The sequence below is a fragment of the Chelonia mydas genome, chromosome 21 (genome assembly GCF_015237465.2).
Source record: "Chelonia mydas isolate rCheMyd1 chromosome 21, rCheMyd1.pri.v2, whole genome shotgun sequence".
NCBI classification, from domain to species: domain Eukaryota; kingdom Metazoa; phylum Chordata; order Testudines; family Cheloniidae; genus Chelonia; species Chelonia mydas.
Window position 1 is genome coordinate 993,864 of NC_051261.2, and position 21,184 is coordinate 1,015,047.

Below are 21,184 nucleotides of genomic sequence, written 5' to 3' on the forward strand. Positions count from 1 at the left end.
TTCAGACTAGGTTCTACAATGAACGTTATGATTTTTATTTTATATGTAACCACACCTTTGTTTCCAATACTTCTACTTACTTTCAATACTTGGGCTTATCGCTAACCTATCAAGAAGCAGCAGAGCGGGGCTTGTGAAGCCTTGAGGGGAGTGTGCATGTTACCCATGGCCACTAGGGTTAGAGAGCAGACCCCAAGCCCGCACAAACAAGGCTTCTTTTTGCTAATGGCAGGTGGTAGCAAGGTGCCTCACAACCCTGGGTATACCCCAGGAAGTATCACAGTGGCATAGTTGGCAGGAACTACACCCTTGCTGGTTAGCCAAGGGTCACGCTCCACACATTTATATACCAGATAACACAGATACAGAAAGATTTAAAAGTGAGAAGGTTAGAAACAGGTAGAGAAAATGATTTTTGTTTATTTTGGGTAAGGGAAATAGAACAAAGGAGAGGACAGAATGGGTAAGCCAGAGACGCATGCTAAGCATACCAGATCCAAGTTGGGAAAAACTGTGTGCAGACCATGACTTGGAAGCTACAGGGAAAACCAGAGAGGGGATGAAATCTCTACTCATGGAATATGATAAACATCTGGGACAACTGATTAATTCATTGAAAGTGCCTGTGGTTGAGGGAGGCCTTGGCTTAGGAAACCAACGTGGCACAAGTCCCAGTGGGGCAATCCTGCCATTAGAACTGGCCAAGATAGAGATCCAAAAGCTGGAAATAGCAGAGAGCTAGAAAGTGGGGGACCAAAGCTGAGTGCCCAGGACAGGGAGGGAGATGCTAGCAGAGAAGCAAAGGTGACAGCCACAGACCAGGCTTCCTCAAGCTAGGGGCACATGGTAGCAAGGTGCCTCACAATCCTGGGTACCCCCGGGAAGTTTCAGAGTTCAGAGTCAGTTTAAATGGTCTCATCTAAGTGTTTGTATCAATTCCAAACTATACTCTCAATTGTTTTAGTGGGCACTTCACTAATTTTGGATTGGGTTAGTGCTGTGTTCTGAATCTTTTTGTAAGTTTGCTCTTGTGATATGGACAGTATTGCTTTTCACATGGAAAATTCATTACAGTTCCCCAAGTTTAGGTGAATACTGTTGTCAAGTATGTTTAGACCGTAGTTCCTGCTGAACACATAATGGCAATTAGAGTAAACATACATATCTAAATTGTTAAGGATGAAACTCTTTAATAGTAAATAAGGAAGATAGTTATGAGTTGGTCCTCTCTAATATAATTGAGAGGTTTAAAATGTAACAATAGTACTATGTCAACACTTAATGCATCCTCGGCCAGAATTGTCAAGGAGGAAGCATTCGTTACCTAGCACAAGTATAAATCTACTCTGTGTGAAACATAGCCTTTGTTAAAAATGGTAATTATATTGAACAGGATGGACTCTGGTGCAGATGTATGAAAATTATTTGGTGCTCCCTAAATTTGCTGTTCTCTGAGCACTCTGAGTAGGCATTCTGGGAAGCAGCACCTTCTGTTACTGAATCAGTACTGCTAATATGAAATGCATTGTTTGCAGCAAAATTGGCAGCTCTTTTGCAGCCATCAGAGCTTGTGAAGTTCTGAAGCTTAAGTAGATGGTTTTAGCTGAGAACAGTGAAGTTTTAATTTAATCAATGTAAAATGTAAGCCGATCTTTCAGCTTTCTAATTGTGTTTAATTTTTGTGATTATGGGACTTTTTTCCATCTTGGATATTATGACATCTTGCTTATAAGCAAATACGTAATGGCCATTTATTCACATTTCTTTGTTTTATTTTTAGTGACATCATTTTCAATACATTTTTCAAAAGTTTAATCCAAGTTTAAATGTCCAAATAAAAGCAGTTTAGCCAGGCTTATATGCTCAATGTTTGGACTCTGATAATTTACTTTCTACACCCTACTTCTATCAATATAGCAAATAAGCGCATTTTGTAGCCAGAGCGCTTTTTGTTCTAATCTAGTTTTGCTTTTAGTAACAAGAATTTTTTATTTTTGATTCTTCTATTTGCACAGTAAGATGAGTATTTTCCTTAGCAACACACTTAAATACTCCTCCTCCTCTGGGAACAAGCTAGGGTTTGAATTTTACCTTTCTCTGTAGCATATAGCAATGGTTTTACTTTGGGTTGAATTGTGCATTTTGTCTGGTTTAAGTTATAAGTAAAATTAGGTTTTTAAATAGAGAAAACTAGGTACCTTTAAGTTTGACTGACGTTGCTCTCATAATATTATCAATACTACACATTCTGTTGTCAGCTGGATAATCAGTTGGATCAAAAATGAGTCTAGGAGCAAACTTTAAATAAAATAACCAAAGCTGCAAGGGAACATGGGAAATTTATCAATATTGAAATCATCTAGGGAAAAGAGAGGAAATGGCACAGTTCTCATGATCTGTTCTCACAGGAAACAGACTTATGGTGTTTATGGTTGACCAAAGTAATTTAAAGGGAGAATTCCCCTGAACAAGAAATTTGTCAAGGCACATGGTCTTGGAATGGGGGAAAAGCATCAATTTAAAACTAAAAATGGTCAGACTTAACCTGCTAATCTTCTTATACTACATTTATGGTCAAAAGGCTCTACTATGATGAGAAAATTCAGCAATTATTTTCAAACTACTTCTCAAATAATCTTGTGCCCATTAGGCTAAAAGTCCTCTTTGTTCAAGGTCTCCTAAATGTTCACTGGCTAAGTGGGCAACCTCTTTCTGGGAAAAGAATCCTTGAGTATGCAAATTTCTAGTAAAGAGATGAGGAAATCTTGTAATGAATCTTTTTGCTCCAAACTTTTTAAGAGGCTTTTAGCAAAAATTCAGAACTTTTCATGAAACAGAACACAGAAAATGGGATTTTCAGCTGAGTTATCTTTCCAGTGTCCATGAAACAAGACTCTAGAAATCCTACTCATACTGATTATTCTCAAACAGCTAAGATGGTCCTGGCCCACACATTTATTCTTGGACTAGCCTGCCTGAATTGCAGCTTCTCTAGAAATCTTATTCACATTGGCTTTGTCTATGAAATCCTATTTGTTTGCCTTGATTTACAGATTATGAAAAGCCAGGACAGATGTGGTGGCCGCGCGCGCACACACACACACACAGTTATTGGATAAAATGTATTCAAACAGAGCAAGGTGTGCTGGTTTGGATTACTCCGTTTGTGGACTGGAATTCTTTTTTCTTTTTTTTTACATAGTATATATTTTATTCTATTTTTAACCATATATCTATTCTGAATGCTATGTGTTCAGTGCTCTCAAGTGTTACAAATGTATTTAAACTTCCCTAATATTTTTGAATGAATTATAATTCATGATCATGGCTCACATCACTTAGTTTCTGCAAGTGGTATTTTCTGCATTAAAAAGCTATTCCGCATTGAAAAACCCCAAAATGAGTAATTTCAAGTTCCAGTATTGTAGTAGGTTTCAGAGTAACAGCCGTGTTTGTTAGTCTGTATTCGCAAAAAGAAAAGGAGTACTTGTGGCACCTTAGAGACTAACCAATTTATTTGAGCATAAGCTTTCGTGTATTGTAGTAGTTTCAAAATGTTTGTGTCCTTCAGATAAACTTGAATTGTTTGTATCAATTCACTACATGAGTTACAAGGTTTATTCATGTTTGACATGGGTGTCTCCTTTTCGTACAAGTGTTTTACAAATGCCTTAAGTAAGAGCTTGACTCTCTCCTTCTTTTCCCCCCCTCCACCCCAAGTCAGAACATTGTGCTAATTTGATAATGGGCAGGAGACTTACCCTAATAAATGCTGTCTTGAAAAGATTTAGCTAACTTTATCCCACAATACCAAAAGTCTTTGTAGAATTCAGCTTTTTTTCTGGCTGTTTTTCAGATCTTCTAAAGTATTAAAGAAATAAAGAGAACTTTTTATGAAGTCATGAAGAAGGCAGAATCTGAGTAAAGAGTTAGATGCAGTTTATTTAAAAGGACAAAGTTACTTTGAATTATAAATTTACTAAATTTCAAATTAACTTTGGGTATTATACTTGCCACCTCTATGGTTTACATAATTACATTTTTCTATTAAAAAATTCTCTCCCATATTGTGTGAAAGACCCTTGCAAGCAGCCATCAGGGGAATCTGACTATTCTGGGAAAACATTGATGCTAACAAAAGGCAAAATACTCATGTCAGATCACAAAATAAAGTGAAAAATATGGTTAAAGACATTTTAGATGTTACTTGACAGTGGTAGGTAAAATTTCAGATGGGCACGGTTTTTATGTCAATGTATCTTTAATACCTTCCAATATAGGTTAGTGTGGAATTTTAGAACCTATTGTAGGGGTTAATGATCTTTTTTTCACTTCTATGAAAATAGGAATAGTGACTTTCTTTACTGTTTGGAATATTTTTGAGTCCTTCTGTAGTAAAGCCAAGGTTTTAATTTAATATACTTTGAGTTATCAGAGTTATAAACAATTAAAATGGCTCCTTAAAAAGCTTTCTGCATTGACATTCTCTTAATAAAATCTTTTTTACCCCAACAAAATGAATGTGTAACATGAACTCTAAGCAAGACTTGACTTTCCAGCCTTTTTGCAGTTATCTAACAATGTAACGCTCCTGGTGTACAGTAGAGCTACTGCTGCTTGCATCTGTTCCTTCATCTCAAGAAGGCTTTCCTTCATCTGGGTGTTCTGTCTTCTGTTTCAGTCAAGAAGGTGAGGAAGTAACTTCTGTATCTTAAAAATAGCATTCAGATAGCTGAAGAACTGTTAAGATGTCCTTGCTTCTCACTCTGCAGTTTCAAGATTGTAATTCATTGTCTGATTAATGGAGGCTCAAATTCCCTTTCTTGGGTCTGGCAGCTGACTAGAAGGATAGTGACAATTCTTAGAAGGTGACAAGAATTCCCTTCATCCATCCTACTGTGGATTCTTTTTTTGAGTAGTTTTAATTGTCAATATGCAAAATCTACAGAGCAGTTACACAGGACTGAATTCCTTCATTAAACACTATATACTCTAGTTCTTCTCACTCACAGGTGCTTCCTTGACCACACAGTTTTAGGGGCATATTTTCCCACCTTGCCTTCTGCCCATATTAGCGTGTTAGGTTAATTACTCCACCTATTGGGGTCACCTGACCCTTGTTAGGAACTTGTCACAAGGGATCTGGGAGTTTCTTTTCTCCCTCTGTTGCAGGAAACACTCTCTCTCCTGGTGCCATGACAGGGAGGAGTGGCTCATGATGTGAGAAGATGGCAAGTGAAACCTATCTCCATTTGAGTGTGGTTGACAGTGCCAGGCAGGCTTTCCCTACCTGCTGGATTGGTGACTCAAAGCAAATTTTCAGGTAAGAAGTTATTCCTGCTCCTTGATTAGATCAGATTTAGCTAGGGTTACAGGAGAGAAACAAGATCCACTATTATCTGTGGTGCTAATTTACATAGCAGCTGTGTGTTTTTGTGTATGATGAAATGCATTCTTAGTGTATATCTACACTTTAGTGTAAGCCCAGGGTTAGAGGGACTCAACCCAGCTGACCCTGGGTCAGAGAACCCAGGGCTTTAGGGTCTACACTGATTGTTAACCCTACGTTAACAAATTTTCAACCCTGTGCTCAAACCTGGGTTCTGGCATCCACACTGCTGCACGCAGACCCAAGTCAAACCGGTTATATCCCAGACTACCTAGTGGCTTCCCAGCATGTGGCTGCTCTAGCTGTTTGACCGTGGTGCACTGCAGGAAAACTTCACTGACCACCCTGCACATTACAGGAAGTTTGAACAGCCTGCTAACACATTCTGCCAAGCACTCAGTTTGGTCTGTGGTAGTTATACCATCATCAGCTAGTTTGAGTCCGTGTCTGTGTTCTGCTCCATCATAAACTCTGTTAGGTGCCTTGGGTGGATCAGAAAATACCACCAAAATGTCCACCAGCACCTCAGGGAAACTGCCTGTTGCCTCCTGTTGGAAGACTGGAAAGGAAAACCTTCTTCTGTTCTTCTGGCTTCATGATTAAAACATTGAGCCATAGGTAGCTTAACTACAAAAATACACTTGTTTTTCTGTTAATTTGGCTACATGTTGTGGAAGTTTTGATGGTAGTGAGCAGTTCCTCCTGTTCTTTCTTTTCTATAAAATAACACCATTTCCACATTTTTCTCATGCAGAAAGCTTATCAATGATGTTGGGAAAATGGAACGTGGAGTATCAATAGTTAAGATCATGCACAGGGTTACGGGTAGATATGTATTCTGGCTGGAAGAACATGGGACACAGGGTGAAGCATTTTGCGTAATGCACAGGATATATGAAAACCACTATCGAAAATAATGAAATCTGAAAAACAAAAATGACAATGTGCAGGCTGAGAAGATAAACTTTTTTTTTAGAAGGATTCTGTAATCCACTGAGTACATGAGTGCGCTCTTACTCTGGCTCTAATGAACATAATCAGGAGTATAAATCTAGTGTTTCAAGGAAAGTTCTGATATACTCTCCATACCCATTACTTTGGTGTGGGCACTTTATGTGCAATCAGTCACATCTTTGCTTGCTGTACAAGGTCCTTCTTGTGATCTGAAATTGTAACTTGTTTCTACTGTCTTTCATAGGTGTTAAGTTTTTTGTCTCTTCTTTTCAAGACTTTGGCTTTCTGCAGGTCACCCTAAAAATAGTACGAAAATAGATTTTTTTCACATGGGATCTCAAGAAGTATTTGGCTCTTTTTGTGAAAAATCCTTGAGGTACAACTGTTTTTCTTGAGTCTTGTGATATCACCCTAACCAAGATTACATATTTTTAGATGGCTAAATGCTCTAAAAACATTTGATGCTTGTTTACTCCTCCCTCATTTAATTTTCACGGTGAGAGCCAGAGGCTGTTTTTCAAGAAGTGAATTAAAGCTATGGGACCTGACTTCAGAGAGATCAGAGATTTTAGACCTCTGGTTTTATTAGTTTTTCTTCCACTGTCCTGTGGTTAGCCTAGGAGAACAACTGTAGTAAAAACGAGGAGTGATAAGTGATCCGTTTCAGTTTGTCAAGGGGATTGTGTTCCACTGAGAATACTTGTAGTGGTAATTGTTCAGTGAAACCATTTTTTTCCTCTGTATATCTAGACTCTTGGCTTGTTAAAGTACCTTTTTGGAATTCTCACCTGGTTGTCCGTAATTAACAGAATCATAGCTTTTGATATGAAGCAAATATCAAGGCTCTCCTCACTTTGGAGACTTCGTTATATAAATAAGTGAACGCTTGTATACCTAGACAATATGAAACCATTGGTTATTTCTGCAAATCTAACACTTGTGCCATAAATATAAAGGGAAGGGTAAACACCTTTAAAATCCCTCCTGGCCAGAGGAAAAACGCTTTCACCTGTAAAGGGTTAAGAAGCTAGGATAACCTCGCTGGCACATGACCAAAATGACCAATGAGGAGACAAGATACTTTCAAAGCTGGGGGGCCGGGGGGGAGAAACAAAGGCTCGCTCTGTCTGTGTGACGCTTTTGCTGGGAATAGAAAAGGAATGGAGTCTTAGAACTTAGTAAGTAATCTAGCTAGATATGCGTTAGATTCTGTTTTGTTTAAATGGCTGATAAAATAGCTGTGCTGAATGGACTGTATGTTCCTGTTTTTGTGTCTTTTTGTAACTTAAGGTTTTGCCTAGAGGGATTCTCTGTTTTGAATCTGATTACCCTGTAAGGTATTTACCATCCTGATTTTACAGAGGTGATTCTTATACCTTTTTTCTTCAATTAAAATTCTTCTTTTAAGAACCCGATTGCTTTTTCATTGTTCTTAAGATCCAAGGGTTTGGGTCTGTGTTCACTTATGCAAATTGGTGAGGATTTTTATCAGGCCTTCCCCAGAAAAGGGGGTGTAGGATTTTGGGGGGAAAGACGTTTCCAAGCGGGCTCTTTCCCTGTTATATATATTTGTTAGACGGTTGGTGGTGGCAGCAATAAAGTCCAAGGGCAAAAGGTAAAATAGTTTGTACCTTGGGGAAGTTTTAACCTAAGCTGGTAAAAATAAGCTTAGGGGGTTTTCATGCAGGTCCCCACATCTGTACCCTAAAGTTCAGAGTGGGGAAGGAACCTTGACAACTTGCAACAGTCCTGAGTTTGGGTTGATGTGAGATCTGGTCATCCTAGATTATTTTCCTGAAATAAGTGTAGTTGCATATCTACATAATCCCAATTATACATATGAAATGATGGGGTCTAAATTAGCTGTTACCACTCAAGAAAGAGATCTTGGAGTCATTGTGGATAGTTCTCTGAAAATATCCACTCAGTGTGCAGCGGCGGTCAAAAAAGCAAACAATGTTGGGAATCATTAAGAAAGGGATAGATAGAGATAGAAAATATCATGTTGCCTTTATATAAATCCATGGTACGCCCACATCTTGAATACTGTGTGCAGATGTGGTCACCCCATCTCAAAAAAGATATATTGGTATTCGAAAAGATTCAGAAAAGGGGAACAAAAATGATGAGTATGGAATGGCTTCCGTATGAGGAGAGATTAAGAAGACTGGGACTTTTCATCTTGGAAAAGAGATGACTAAGGGAGGGAATATGATAGAGGCCTATAAAATCATGACTGGTGCAGAGAAAGTAAATAAGGAAGTGTTCTTCACTCCTCATAATACAAGAACTAGGGGTCACCAAATGAAATTAGTAGGCAGCAGATTTAAAACAAACAAAAGGAAGTATTTTTCTCACAATGCATAGTCAACCTGTGTAACTCCTTGCCAGAGGATGTGAAGGCCAAGGCTCTAACAGAGTTCAAAAAAGAACTAGATAAATTCATGGAGGATAGGTCCATCAATGGCTATTAGCCAGGATGGGCAGGGATGGTGTCCCTAGCCTCTGTTTGCCAGAAGCTGGGAATGCGTGACAGGGCATAGATCAGTTGATGATTACCTGTTCTGTTCATTCCCTCTGGGGCACCTGGCATTTGCCACTGTCGGAAGACAGGATACTGGACTAGATGGACCTTTGGTCTGATCCAGTATGGCTATTCTTATGTACATCAAGAATTCTGAGGCATGACCATTAATCTTAAACTAATCTGAAAGTTACTCCCTCAAAAGGTAGATATAATAAAGTAAAGTCATGGATTTCAAGGCCAGAAGTGGGGAGGGGGGCATTGTGATATTCTATTTTGACCTTCTGTCGGGCATGGACCATCGTACTTCCCCAAAATAATTCTTAGAGCATAACTTTTAGAAAAACATCCAATCTTGATGTAAAAATCGTGAGTGATAAAGAATCCACCATGACCCTTCGTAGATTGTTCCAGTGGTTAATGTGGTTAGATGTTTGGCTACATGTGTGTGTTCGCCCTGTGTGCTGTCCCAGCTCTGCGCAGACAGCTGGCACAGCGCGCTTCGAGCGAACCGCCCAATGACCACAAGATGCGTTAAAGTACAAAGGCGCCAGGCCAGGTTTATTGTCGACAAAGCACGGTAATAGCACCTGGCAGACTCTACGAGGATGCTAAGACATGTATGCACATGACAATGGATGCAGCTCAGTGAATGGCAGAACTTTCCATTCGCCCCTCAGCTGGACAAAGATTCTCCCTTGGAGATGCATCTTTATACCCTGATACAAACAAGTTAGTACTGCCTCCTGATGTGGCTAATTTTTACCCATCACCTTGTACATGGTGGTTCGATCAAAACATCTCTACTACATACTGTCATTCTGACCTGATCTTTTAGGAGAGGTCAATGTGTTCCTGTTATCCTTGTGGAATGTTTTTATACCATCCTTGATATCGGGATGTGTTTGTGTGAGTACTGTGTGCTTAGCACTTCTAAAGAATGTGTGTTTCTGCAGTATTAGCCATGTTCTTGCTAGATTCTGTGAGCAGGTCCTGCGTCATACCCAGGCCTCTGATACAAGGCCTTATGTCTCAGGCTGTCTTCCTACCACATTCCCCTGCTTTTTGTCTTTTTATGGGGAGAATGTTTACCCTATTTATTTATTTAACCAGTTTATTAAATACTAACACAGCAATATTTAATATTGATACCCAGACACTGAACAAGGTTGTTTTGAATAACATGTGCCTTACTTAGGATGCAGTGTTACTGACCCCAGAGTGTTTCTGGTACTACCAGGGAATTTGTTTACCCAGTTTGTAGTTACTATGTAACTGAATTTTTTTACCAATTTGGGGTTGGGTTTTTTGGCCGTTATGTTGTTTGCTGCCATTTGCTTGTTGATATTATTTGTGTGTTTGGTTAAACAATTCAGCAATGTTATGCACATTGTAAATGGTGTACCACAATGATACGGCAATACAACCAGAATTGCTAGAAATAGGTCATGCTAGAGAACATCTATTCTTGAATTTGGGTGAAGTGTTGTAATGCCCTACAAAGTTCCTGAAAACAGTAGTTTACTAATGTGACACCAAATTATCTAGCTGCATTCCCATTTAGTTTAAATACTGTATCTTCCAAAACCTTGCTTCCAAGTGCTTGGGCTTCTAGGTTCTGTTCCTGATGTCTTTCTGCTGTGGCAGTGACTTAACTGGTCTCCACTGAAATAGCATCATCTTTCCCTGAAGTTCCCAGCTCTGTTAAATACAAATTTGCCCACTTAAATATACAGGACATTTCACCTGAAAATTCTTCCATCTAAAACATGAAATAAAAATATTTAATTTTTTGGATGGTCCTGCCTCAGGGTCAGTGCTTTCTTTAAGTACTAACATTACGTTATGTAGGGGACACATTTAGTCTGCTCTGAGATCTCTTTTCTTTTTCTGGTGGTTTCATTGGCGTTCACACTAATTCATTGTGTAGAACATAGCAAGACTAATAGAGCTAGGGTAATGGCTGGCTTTTGTGCTATTAAGGAAAATGCTGGTTTTGGTTTAAAAATCAAAAGGTTTTTAGAATATCCCCGTGGTACTCTGGTAAATCTTAGTGGAAGCATGTGATTGAGTTTCTGTTGCCTGCAATATTGCAGCCAGGAATGGTCTGCTGGAGTACATTGTAGGCATTTAAAATCCTGAATGTAGTGTGGAATAATTGTATCCATATGACAAGAATTCAGATTGGAGAGTATGGGGACAAAGTCACTTGGGGCATGGCTACACTTGCAGATGTAAAATGCTTTGAGTTAAACCAGCCTTCGTAGAGCACAGAGGGAAAGCGCTGCAGTCTGTCTACACTGACAGCTTCAAACGCACTGGTGTGGCCACATTTGCAGCACTTGAAGTGGCGTTGGGTGCGGCGCATTATGGACAGCTGTTCCAGCATGCAAGTGCATGCAGTGTGCTTTTCAAATGGGGTGGGTGGAGTGTGACAGGGAGAGTGTTTATGTGGGGGAAAAGAGTGGGTTTTTGGGGAGCTGAGAGCATGTCAGTGTTAGGGGGCTCATTCCTTCACCCACTTACTTCCCTGGTCCTTCTCGCATGAACAGAGAGCAACAATACCCGATGTCCAAAGGAGCAAACTATTCGATGTTTATTGGGGTGGACTTCCAGCAAGCATGATTCCAGTTTCCTTCCTTAGTGTCCCCCTTCCCAGCTCTGACACCACAGAGCCTTACACCTGTGTCCCTGTTCCCATTCCTGCCCTTAGCCAAACATGATTTTAATTTCCCCACCCCCATTCCTTGTTCCCATTTCCCCCACCCACACACCCACCCACACACCCACTCACTTCCTGATTAACTGCAGACTATATAGTAAAACCTGAGTTCTGCTTTGCTGTACCTTAACCAGTCATTTTCCTGAAACCAATCCTAACATATTGTAAAATGATTATGTAACCAATTATATCCCACCACCTTAATTAGTTTACACCCAGCAAAATTAATTATACAGCAGACAGGAACAATCACAGAGCCAGACAGAGATTATACAGACAGACAATAGCAAAGTGGGAACTATAATGACAAAACAATACGGAAGTGAGGATTTCACATCCCAGCTATTGATAAGTGACAGGATGCTATCAAACAAAGTTTCCTTTTACATTTTCTAGGCACTTCCCTTTCTCTGGAGGTGATCGGCATTATCAGGACAGGATTGTATTCCTAACAGCCCAATAACACCTTCTTTCAGTGTGACTAGTTTGGAATGTGAGGCTGTGACCATTCGCTTCCCAGCTTATGGCTGCCTCTGCTGCTTAGCCTGAGCATAGGGCCTCAGACTGTCACAGTAAGAGAAGGACCTTACACTGGCAGACAGTGATTTTGATTCTTTCTTTTATACCCCTAACTAGCCAACTGATAAGAATACACCTAAATTCTTAGAGTACAGGCCTGAATATCTATATCCTAACAGTCAGCATGCTGTCTTGTAAGTTCAGACAGCAGCAGACACCCCGACACCCCCTGCCCCCCCTCCCCCCGGACAGCATTCCACAGTAATGGTTGCTTTGTCGTGGAGCAGATAAGCATGCCGGCTGTCAGAAACGGAGCTTTCAAAGGGCATATCCGCGTTCCTACAGTGTTCAAAAATAATGACGAGTGGCCACTTGACTTAAGGGGATTATGGGATGTTTCTGGAGGCTGATCAGAGCGTAGTAACGCAACACCTTGTCCCCACTGGTGCTGCGGCGCTTCAGCGGGGGCGCAGCAAACGTTATTCCAGTCACCAAGGTGGAGTACCAGCAGCGCTGTAGCTGCGGAGTGAGAGCACTCTATGTGCCTTGCCATTGTGGACGGGTAGTGAGCTAGTGTGCCTGGGGCTCCTTTATTGCTCTGCAACTCACAAGTGTAGCCAAGCCCTTGGTCTTAAGGCTGCTTTGACATTTAAATTTGTGTAATGGATCTGAGGTGTAGGGAAGGGATGCAATGAGTAAAATAGTTAACCTTACTTAGAAAGAAAAACCCATGAAGCCAAGACCACATAATTTAACTAAACGACATACTTATACTTGGATCTTGTTGGGAAAGTCTGTGAATGATTGCATCACAATTCATACCAACTGGGCTTGGCCCCCTGAAGGGAGGAAAGTCTCTTTAGTGGTGTTTAGTCATTCATTCTAAAGGTTTGGCTGAAACTTCACCATGTTTGGCCCAGTGTGGGTTTGTTGGGGTGTTGCTATTAATCCTAGAGTCTTGTTTTCACTTACCCAATCACATTAAGCACTCAGAAGATGGTTTTCTTTGTTCATTCTGGTCACTTGTCTTTTAAACCCACTTGATTCTAGCACATTACTGTTATAAATTTGACTTTCATCGTTTTGTTTCTTGAAACCAAGGGAATGTAAAACATTTCTTTTGTGTGTTGCAGTTGGTGTGATCAGGTGTCCAATATGCCGCCAGGAGTGCAGACAGATAGACCTGGTGGATAACTACTTTGTGAAGGACACTTCGGAAGCACCAAGTAGCTCTGATGAGAAATCAGAACAGGTATGGTTTTCTACTTTTCTTACTGCAAGTTAGGTACTATTTGGTGTATGTGCATCTTGTGTATATGTGATTGAGCATCTAAAGAAATAAACACTTTTACTGGACTTTATTTACCTGCATATTAAAGCCCCACAGGGAATTTGAATCTTTGTCAGTAACTATGTTGACTTGTTTTGTTCCTGCTTTTAGGTGTGCACTAGTTGTGAAGATAATGCTAGTGCTGTGGGCTTTTGTGTGGAATGTGGGGAATGGCTGTGCAAGACATGCATAGAAGCACATCAGCGAGTAAAATTTACTAAAGATCATATGATCAGAAAGAAAGAGGATGTCTCCTCAGGTAAGTTTGTTGATCTTTTGCCCAACCCTACCTGTAGCCTAGGAAAAAAAACTACTTGGAGGTTCCTGGTGTGGGTGAGTGTGTGTGCCCATACAAACCAAGAGAGGAAGGATGAGTATGTACTTATCCTTAGTTTGTGACTTCCCTGGAAGGTTTTAGAGAAAGATGGGGGCAAGCCAACATGCAATCAGTGAGCCTTGAAAGTGGAAGAAACTTGTACATGTTAAATAAATTAAAATGGCTTGTTCTGGTAATACTTAATACAGTTAAAAGGATCTGTGAAGGAAATGCATGAGCACAGAACAGAAAAACAGGGAGAGGCTTCTATTTTTGTTTGGGTTTGTTTTTTAAAAAAAGTGAGTGGTGCACCACCTTAATCGACAGAACTGATGTGTGTATTCTGAATCATACCTGATTTCCTTAGTGACAAATGTATTTATTAACACTGCAGAGCTAGGTCAGATATGGGAGAGTGAAAAGGATTTTGTTTTGGCTTAAGTATCAATACAATTACTAAGTTCCAGTTGTAGAACCTTTCTGGTTCTCTCATCGCTAGTAACAGAGCCAAACTACATTTCTAGATCCTAGGATGTATTTTCAGGGCTGGTAGTTTAAAGGGGGTGGGGGTGGAGGGTGTAAAACAGGTGTCAACTCATCTGGTGGAAAGGACTGGAATACACCTTTAATTATGATCTGTGGACCAAGGCTATGAAGCGTGTCATACTGTACCACCCTTTATTATACGCACCAGGGCCCCCACAGGAGGTTTACATAAAGATTGAGCACAGAATATGGCCCTTGTACAGGATGCCAAGTGATTATTGCATCAGTATTACTAAGTGGGGATGCAATTGGCAGCACATGTTCAGGACCATCACTGTTTCTGCTTAGTATCTTTCACCAATTACATATGCAATTGGACAGTTTGCTGGCACTACTGTGGTAACTGAGTGCACAAATTTGGTGTGAAATTGCACATCTAAAGTATTGAGAAATTTGGTCCTTAAATTGTCATCATTAGGCTTTGCAGTTCACAACCTACTGAAATAAATGGGGACAGGTCACTCCTCTTAGAGCTGTTTTCAGGGTATGTAAAACTGCTGCGTTTTCATTTGGAAGGTTTTCTTTGCAAACGAAGGACAAAAGGTTTTTAAATTGAAGCTTAGTTTCTGCAGAATCTATGTCTGTTGTGGGCTGGTCAATTAAGACAGACACAGTTCTGTTCACAATAGTGATATCGAATAAGTTGAGAGTATGTAACTAGGAACCTCGTGATGGCAGTTTTGGTCCCCTTTTAGTGTAGTTGCACTGTAAGTGCTTTCCAGGAACTCCTGGTCTATGCTAAAACTGTATTATTAATGACTTATAATGCTTAATATTAATGAAAATTGGTTTGATTAGTCCAAAAACTTGTAGTTCTAGCAGCAAAATTAAACTTTAAGAGGCTTTTTTATTTCTGCTTTAAATTTGATGTCATTTACTAATTCATAAGGTCTTACATTGGTAAATTTTAAACTTCTGAATCTAAGTAGGTGGCAGAGTGTCCCGGTAAAGCCACAACAGCATAGCTACTTTAAAAATGGCATAATTCTTAATGGAACACCATACGAATATCATGACTTTGTCAGGATGACAATACGGCCAGATTTACCCTTCAACGCTTTGCTGCGAATGTAGTGTGTTAGAAAATATCACTTCTATATTTATGACTGTTTTAATGCAGTAATCGTTCCCTAGACACCGAACCACATAGTGATTCTTAGTGATGTTATCAGCTGTGGTAAATTATTTACTCTTCACGTACTTGGAAGAAATTATCTATTATATGTAATATGTTTGATGGTTTGTTAGGCCATGTGAAATATATCCTGAATACTTGAAAATTTCTTTAGTGGAAGACCCAACTTTGTATTCGTGTATGCTGTCTTTTCTTACAATAACTTGCTTCATGTAACAAGCTTCAGACAGTACTTGACAATACGGGAAAACATCCACTTACTACTTCTCTTTAATCCTTATCTGCTTCATCTTCCAAAAACTGCTTTTCCTCCACAAGTGTCTTCAAAGGGTCATTGGGCAATTTGGAATCCCAGAAAGAATTTTTTTGTTTATCCTTCATTTGCTTGTGTGTAAATTTCTATTATCCAGCCCAACTGCAGCTCAAATGACTAGATGTTGACTAAAATGAAATTCCCTAGTAGTGGTGGTGGTGTTTACTTTGTCAGGTTTTTAAAGAGGTAATTTAGAAGATCCCTGGGTTCTTGACAATTCAAAAGTTTGAGGGGTGTTTGAACCTTCTGACAGTGAGGCGGCGTTAGGGTGGGGTGAAACAACATGTGGTTTTATAATCCAACAAAATAGCTTGATTTGGGGTTTTTTAAGGCAGGGAAGGGAAAGCAATCTCCACCCTTTTTGCTTAAAAGTAACACGCCTGGAAACTTTCTTGATAAACTACTGACACTGTAAATGTTTTAATAAGTACATATTTACAGGAATAAGCACTGACTTATCTGAGAGTAGGTTTATAATTATCCTTGCCTGACTTCTTAAGTCTTACCCAGCATGGCAGTTAGAGATTTTGCTCGTCAAACTTTATTTTAAAATGCAAAAATGGTTTGTTTTTAAAAACAGAGGCCGTGGGAGCATCCGGTCAACGTCCTGTTTTCTGTCCTGTCCACAAACAAGAACAGTTAAAACTTTTCTGTGAAACATGTGACAGACTGACATGCAGAGACTGTCAGTTATTGGAACACAAAGAACACAGGTACAATTATTAACATGTCTTACCTCCTGTGGTGCATTTTCTCAGAGCAGGAGGAAGTGAAATTAATCTCAAGCATTTGTGTAATTAAATATTGCTGTATTTACTGTTGATTAGACTGAAATGCTCTCTTGGTGAGGGGAAGTCACTAGGCCTCCTTTAAGGTCCTGAGTTCTACAGGTGAGTTAGGTCGTAAGTACAAATGAATATTTTAGTCTCATCCTCATCTGTGGTGGATACTTATAACAGTCACACAATGCTACATGACTGGCTGCCTGGTTATGTCTGGTGTAGCAAAGGGTGGTGTGACTTGTAAGGGTGGTGCATTGGTAGAGCTATGTGGGACATCTAGGACTAGATTCAGAGAACTGCTGGTCAGGGCTTGAGGTGAATTGACAGTAGAGGTTAAGGTGTAAACTTGCCTGGTGCTTGTTGGAGCTGCCACTTTAATGTGTACACAAATGAAATATAATAAAACATAAAACTGGCACAAACCTGGATTTAAAAAAGTGGTGCTTTGAATGAGTGGAGGCTATAGTAGTGAATGATGTGTCCGGTAGTAATTTTCTGGAAAGGTCATGTTTTAATATGATACTGTGTAACTTTTAGGCTAAATCACAAAGCTTATATATAAGGTTTGCATCATGGATGAATGTACTTGCCTAATACAGTGGGCTGAAGTTTGATCCACTTGTCTTGGTGTGTTGCTTGTCTGAAACTTACCTAATTCCAGTTAAAAATGGTGAGGCTGGTAACACACAAAGAATTTAAGTTTTCCTCTCATTTTGTATTAGTCTTAAGAAATTATCTGATCCATGGGAGAGAAGGAGCTGTTGAAGAGCATAAAGTCTTTGAAGGCTTATGGTTGTGCAGTGATTTGAACGATGCTGTTTGGGAATTTTGGTAAGTCGTTCTGCAGTGGTGGTGTAAGGGTTCTAATGTGCAAATATATATTTCAAGTCATCTAAAACTCTGCACGTTGGGAGCTTTAGCAGACCATTGCAGAACTGCTTCCTGCAATCTGCCTCCAGACAGCACTTCCCGGGAAAGCTGCTCTCTCCGTGTATTTGGACACTGGTTTGAAACAGCTGATCTAGCCGTTTTTAGTACCTTTCCAGCATCGTCAATGACTTCATAGAACATTAAAGCAGCTTAATAGAGAAAACTTAACTTCTTTAACTTCTAACAGTTACTGACAGTTTTATAATGTAAGGAACTGAAACACATGTCTGGCCCAGGTTTTTTCCATGCTCTTTGATTGTAAATAGCCTCAAAAATACAATTACCAAGAATATTGACATCTAGGATTTGTTGATGAGCTTTTGCTTGGTAGCCTGTCTTACATTTCCACCTGTTGTGCCCTTGACACTAACTGATTAACAATCCATAAATAGATGCATCTTGTTCTACAGTGTATTCTCTTCCATAAGACTTCACTAATAACCTGCTTTCAGGTGCCACTAAATAGAAACTTTTATTTAAAATCTCTTGTGTGCAGCTGTAAATTACAGATGGACAAGATGTCTGCCTTGACTTTCAAATTAAAACTGGGATTTTGTTTATGGAGCTCTGTAAAATGTTTAAGCAAAATCATGGCAGGTGAACACACACTGTTTTTAATCTCCTTCTTATTCCTCACCTGAAATCCTAATCCTTTGAAACACAAGAGGCTGTTGAATCACCATCTGAATAGCCACAGGGCACACTATTCAGACTCCAGAGAACTTTGAGGGAAGGAGCTTTTGTGGATGCTTTAGAAAGCTGAGATTGTCTTGTGGCAATAGACTGATGTGGATTAGTTGGTTTATGTTCCTTCCAACCCAAATATTAGAAATTAGAGTAAAATCCAGTCGTTCTAGATAATTTACCAGGACTGTTGTGCCAAAAGCTTAGCAATAAATAAACTCAGTAAAATCTGTTTTGCTAAAGGTGATTCTCTTAATCTTTTTATCAGATACTGCATGAGAACAGACAGAAAATAGCATGCAGATTGAGTGATTTTTTGGTATCTGTGGGACTTTAATATATATTTCAGGACTCGTTACGTTCTTTTCCTTGTATATGGAAAGTAAAGTTACGCTGATTTTGAGGGAGGAGGCTTTTTTAATTCAAACCTGTCCATTGTTAGTTCAAAGTGGGTAGTATTTTGTCAATACAAGAACAAAATATACTGGTTTAAGTAGCACACTCCTTACTGTGGTTTACTGCAAAAACATAAACCAGAAAGAGTTGAAGCAAGAAATGGGGCTTGTGCATACTTTAAACACTAGATGCAGACATTTCTCTGAATTGTTTAGACAGATCAGTTGCCCTTCTAGATTTCAAATGAGGCTCATTTACCCTTTCAATGGTAGTCTTTGAGCAGAGTATAAATTACTTTTGTTCCATCACTAGAGCTCCCTGACCTCTTGAAGAGTGCTGTAATTGCCTCTAGAGAGGGAGGGGAGAAGCATATTCTGGGGTTCTCTTGGTTAAGTTTCCTAATGCTGTTGCTAAGCTGCACTTCAAAAGCGTGGGATTTATATACAACTAAGCCACAACAGAAGTAGCAAGTGACCCTCTGGCCTGTTTTGTACTATGAAGTTAGGTTGAGGTAAGTAGCCTTGCACTGACCTATTTGTGCTTGTATTGATGCTCAAATTTGTCTCTGTCTTGACATAAGTGCCCTGTTAAAATGATGCATTAAAACCACCTCCCTGAATGGCATACAGCTATTTATAGTCTGTGCGTGCAGACACTGCATGGTCTGTGTTCGCCCTAACAGACCTCCAGCAGCTGTCCCACAATGCTCCGTTCCTTACAACAATGACTGCAGTGGTCACAAGGTTAAACTCCACTGCCCAGGAATCAGAGTCTGGAAGGCATGCCCTTTAAGCTCGCCTGGGTGGTGTTGAAGTACCTTTTCCTGATTGCCCCCCTTGATGAGCACACCTAGCGGTTCACCATTGTGTGCAGCTGCTCTGCTGACCATGCCAGCTCTGTGCAGACAGACAGGTACTAGGAGCTCTCCTGCCTGGAGTAGACAAAAAGTAATGGCTCTCTTGGTCCTGTGGGGAAAAGATGCTGTGCAAGAACAGCTATAGACCAACCACAGAAACGTGAACATCTACTAACAGACTGCACTGGGGATGCAGGCAGAGGGGTATGACAGGGGTCTGCAGCAATGCCATGTGAAAGTGACGGAACTTCGCCAGGGATACCACGAGGCCAGAGTGTGCAACAATAGATCTGATGCTGGGCCTCAGCCCTACCACTTCTACAACCAACTGTGTGTCATACTTGGTAGAGACGTCACCAGCACCCTGTCCATCACTGTGGATACCTTGGAGGATCCTGACACAGAAATCGCTGCCATGAACAGCAAGGAGTAGAAGGAAAAGACAATGTGGGACTCCAGCCATGCCATGAGCCTGGACTAGTTTGAGACTGTACCACAGTCTAGCCAGTCAAGTGCAGATGAGGCTGAGGAAAAGGAAGGGGACTCGGGAAAAGTATGTGTATGCCTTTTTCCTTAAAATGTTAGTTATAGATGGCTTCTGGCCCACCCCCCAAGTTAACAAGATACAGGTATCAACTTTTCGTTGTTTTGCTTGTATGAGGAGAGGTAGATTTGGCATGTGATTATCATTCTCTGTATTTGGTTACCTGGGATATGTAGAATAATTTGTTTAGGTACCTAGGGATGTCCTTTGTATCCTCCTAAGAGATCTCTGTGGAACTTCCATGGAAATGGTCTGCAGTCCTCTCCTGAAGGTTTCTAGTGATGACTCCCTTGTTTCTTCCTCCATGGTAATATGCTTTCTTATGGTATCTGTGATGAGTTTGGCACCATTGCAGTAAACAGGCTAGCAGCACGTGAGCCCAGGCAGCTTCAGGATACCAGTAGCAACTGTGTTTTCTGTGCCTGTCAGCAGTGAGATATTCCCTAAAATCACCACAGCCTGTGGAAAATAGTGCCAATATTCAGTGCTGTTGCCCTGTAATTGTACCCATGGAATAGGGACTGAAATTTTATAACTTCATGCAACAGGAAATCCTTCCATCTCCTCACCCCCCTTTGTCTCTAGCGGACTATATTCACAATGGCCGGGGCTGGAAAGCAAAGCATTGTCGAGGCACTCCAAAGCCAAAGTGTCATTAAACCTGTCTTATTAAAAGTGCTTATGAGAATGAGGGACGGGAGTTTGGAAACTTCTCTCCCTTTCCCTTTTGACTGTAAATCCAATGATACATCTATCTGTTTTTATCAGTACTTGCTGCTGTTGCGGCCTGGAGGGGTGCCCCTCCACACCCAAAGAACACTTCATCTCAGTGAGGTGGAGAAAGAAGAAGACTAAGAGTGATGCACTCTGCGAGAACCTGCAGGGCAGCGCTGCATTGGGCCACAAACAAAGGACTTGGAGCTATATGACCAAGAACATGAAGAAAGACAAAGAGGACAGGGAAAAAGGCCTAGGAGTCCTAGCAGGAAAAGGAACAGGAAATGCACCAGGACATAATGGGTCTGTTTACGCTACAAGTAAACACCTCTGGCTGGCCTGTGTCAGCTGATTCAAGCTATGGGTCTGGTTAATTGCTGTGTAGACATTCAGGCTCGGGCATGGGCCAGACGCAGGTGTTTAATTGCAGTGTAGACATACCCAATTGGTCTCCTCAGGCAGCAAACCCAAATGCTGCAGATCCTGGTTGACCTACATGTCCAAAAATATCGGACTGTCCACCTTTT

The 21,184-nt window shown here is 40.4% G+C and overlaps 1 protein-coding gene across 2 annotated transcripts in view; it reads left to right on the plus strand.

The window, feature by feature from the left end:
* Positions 1–21,184, plus strand: part of TRIM33 (tripartite motif containing 33) — a 78,853-nt gene that overhangs the window by 13,834 nt on the left and 43,835 nt on the right. For both annotated transcript variants that reach the window (XM_037884808.2, XM_037884807.2), the window contains exons 2-4: positions 13,242–13,360; positions 13,550–13,697; positions 16,329–16,461. In XM_037884808.2, the coding sequence (XP_037740736.1) occupies positions 13,242–13,360; positions 13,550–13,697; positions 16,329–16,461 (400 nt within the window). The remainder of the gene's footprint in view (positions 1–13,241; positions 13,361–13,549; positions 13,698–16,328; positions 16,462–21,184) is intronic.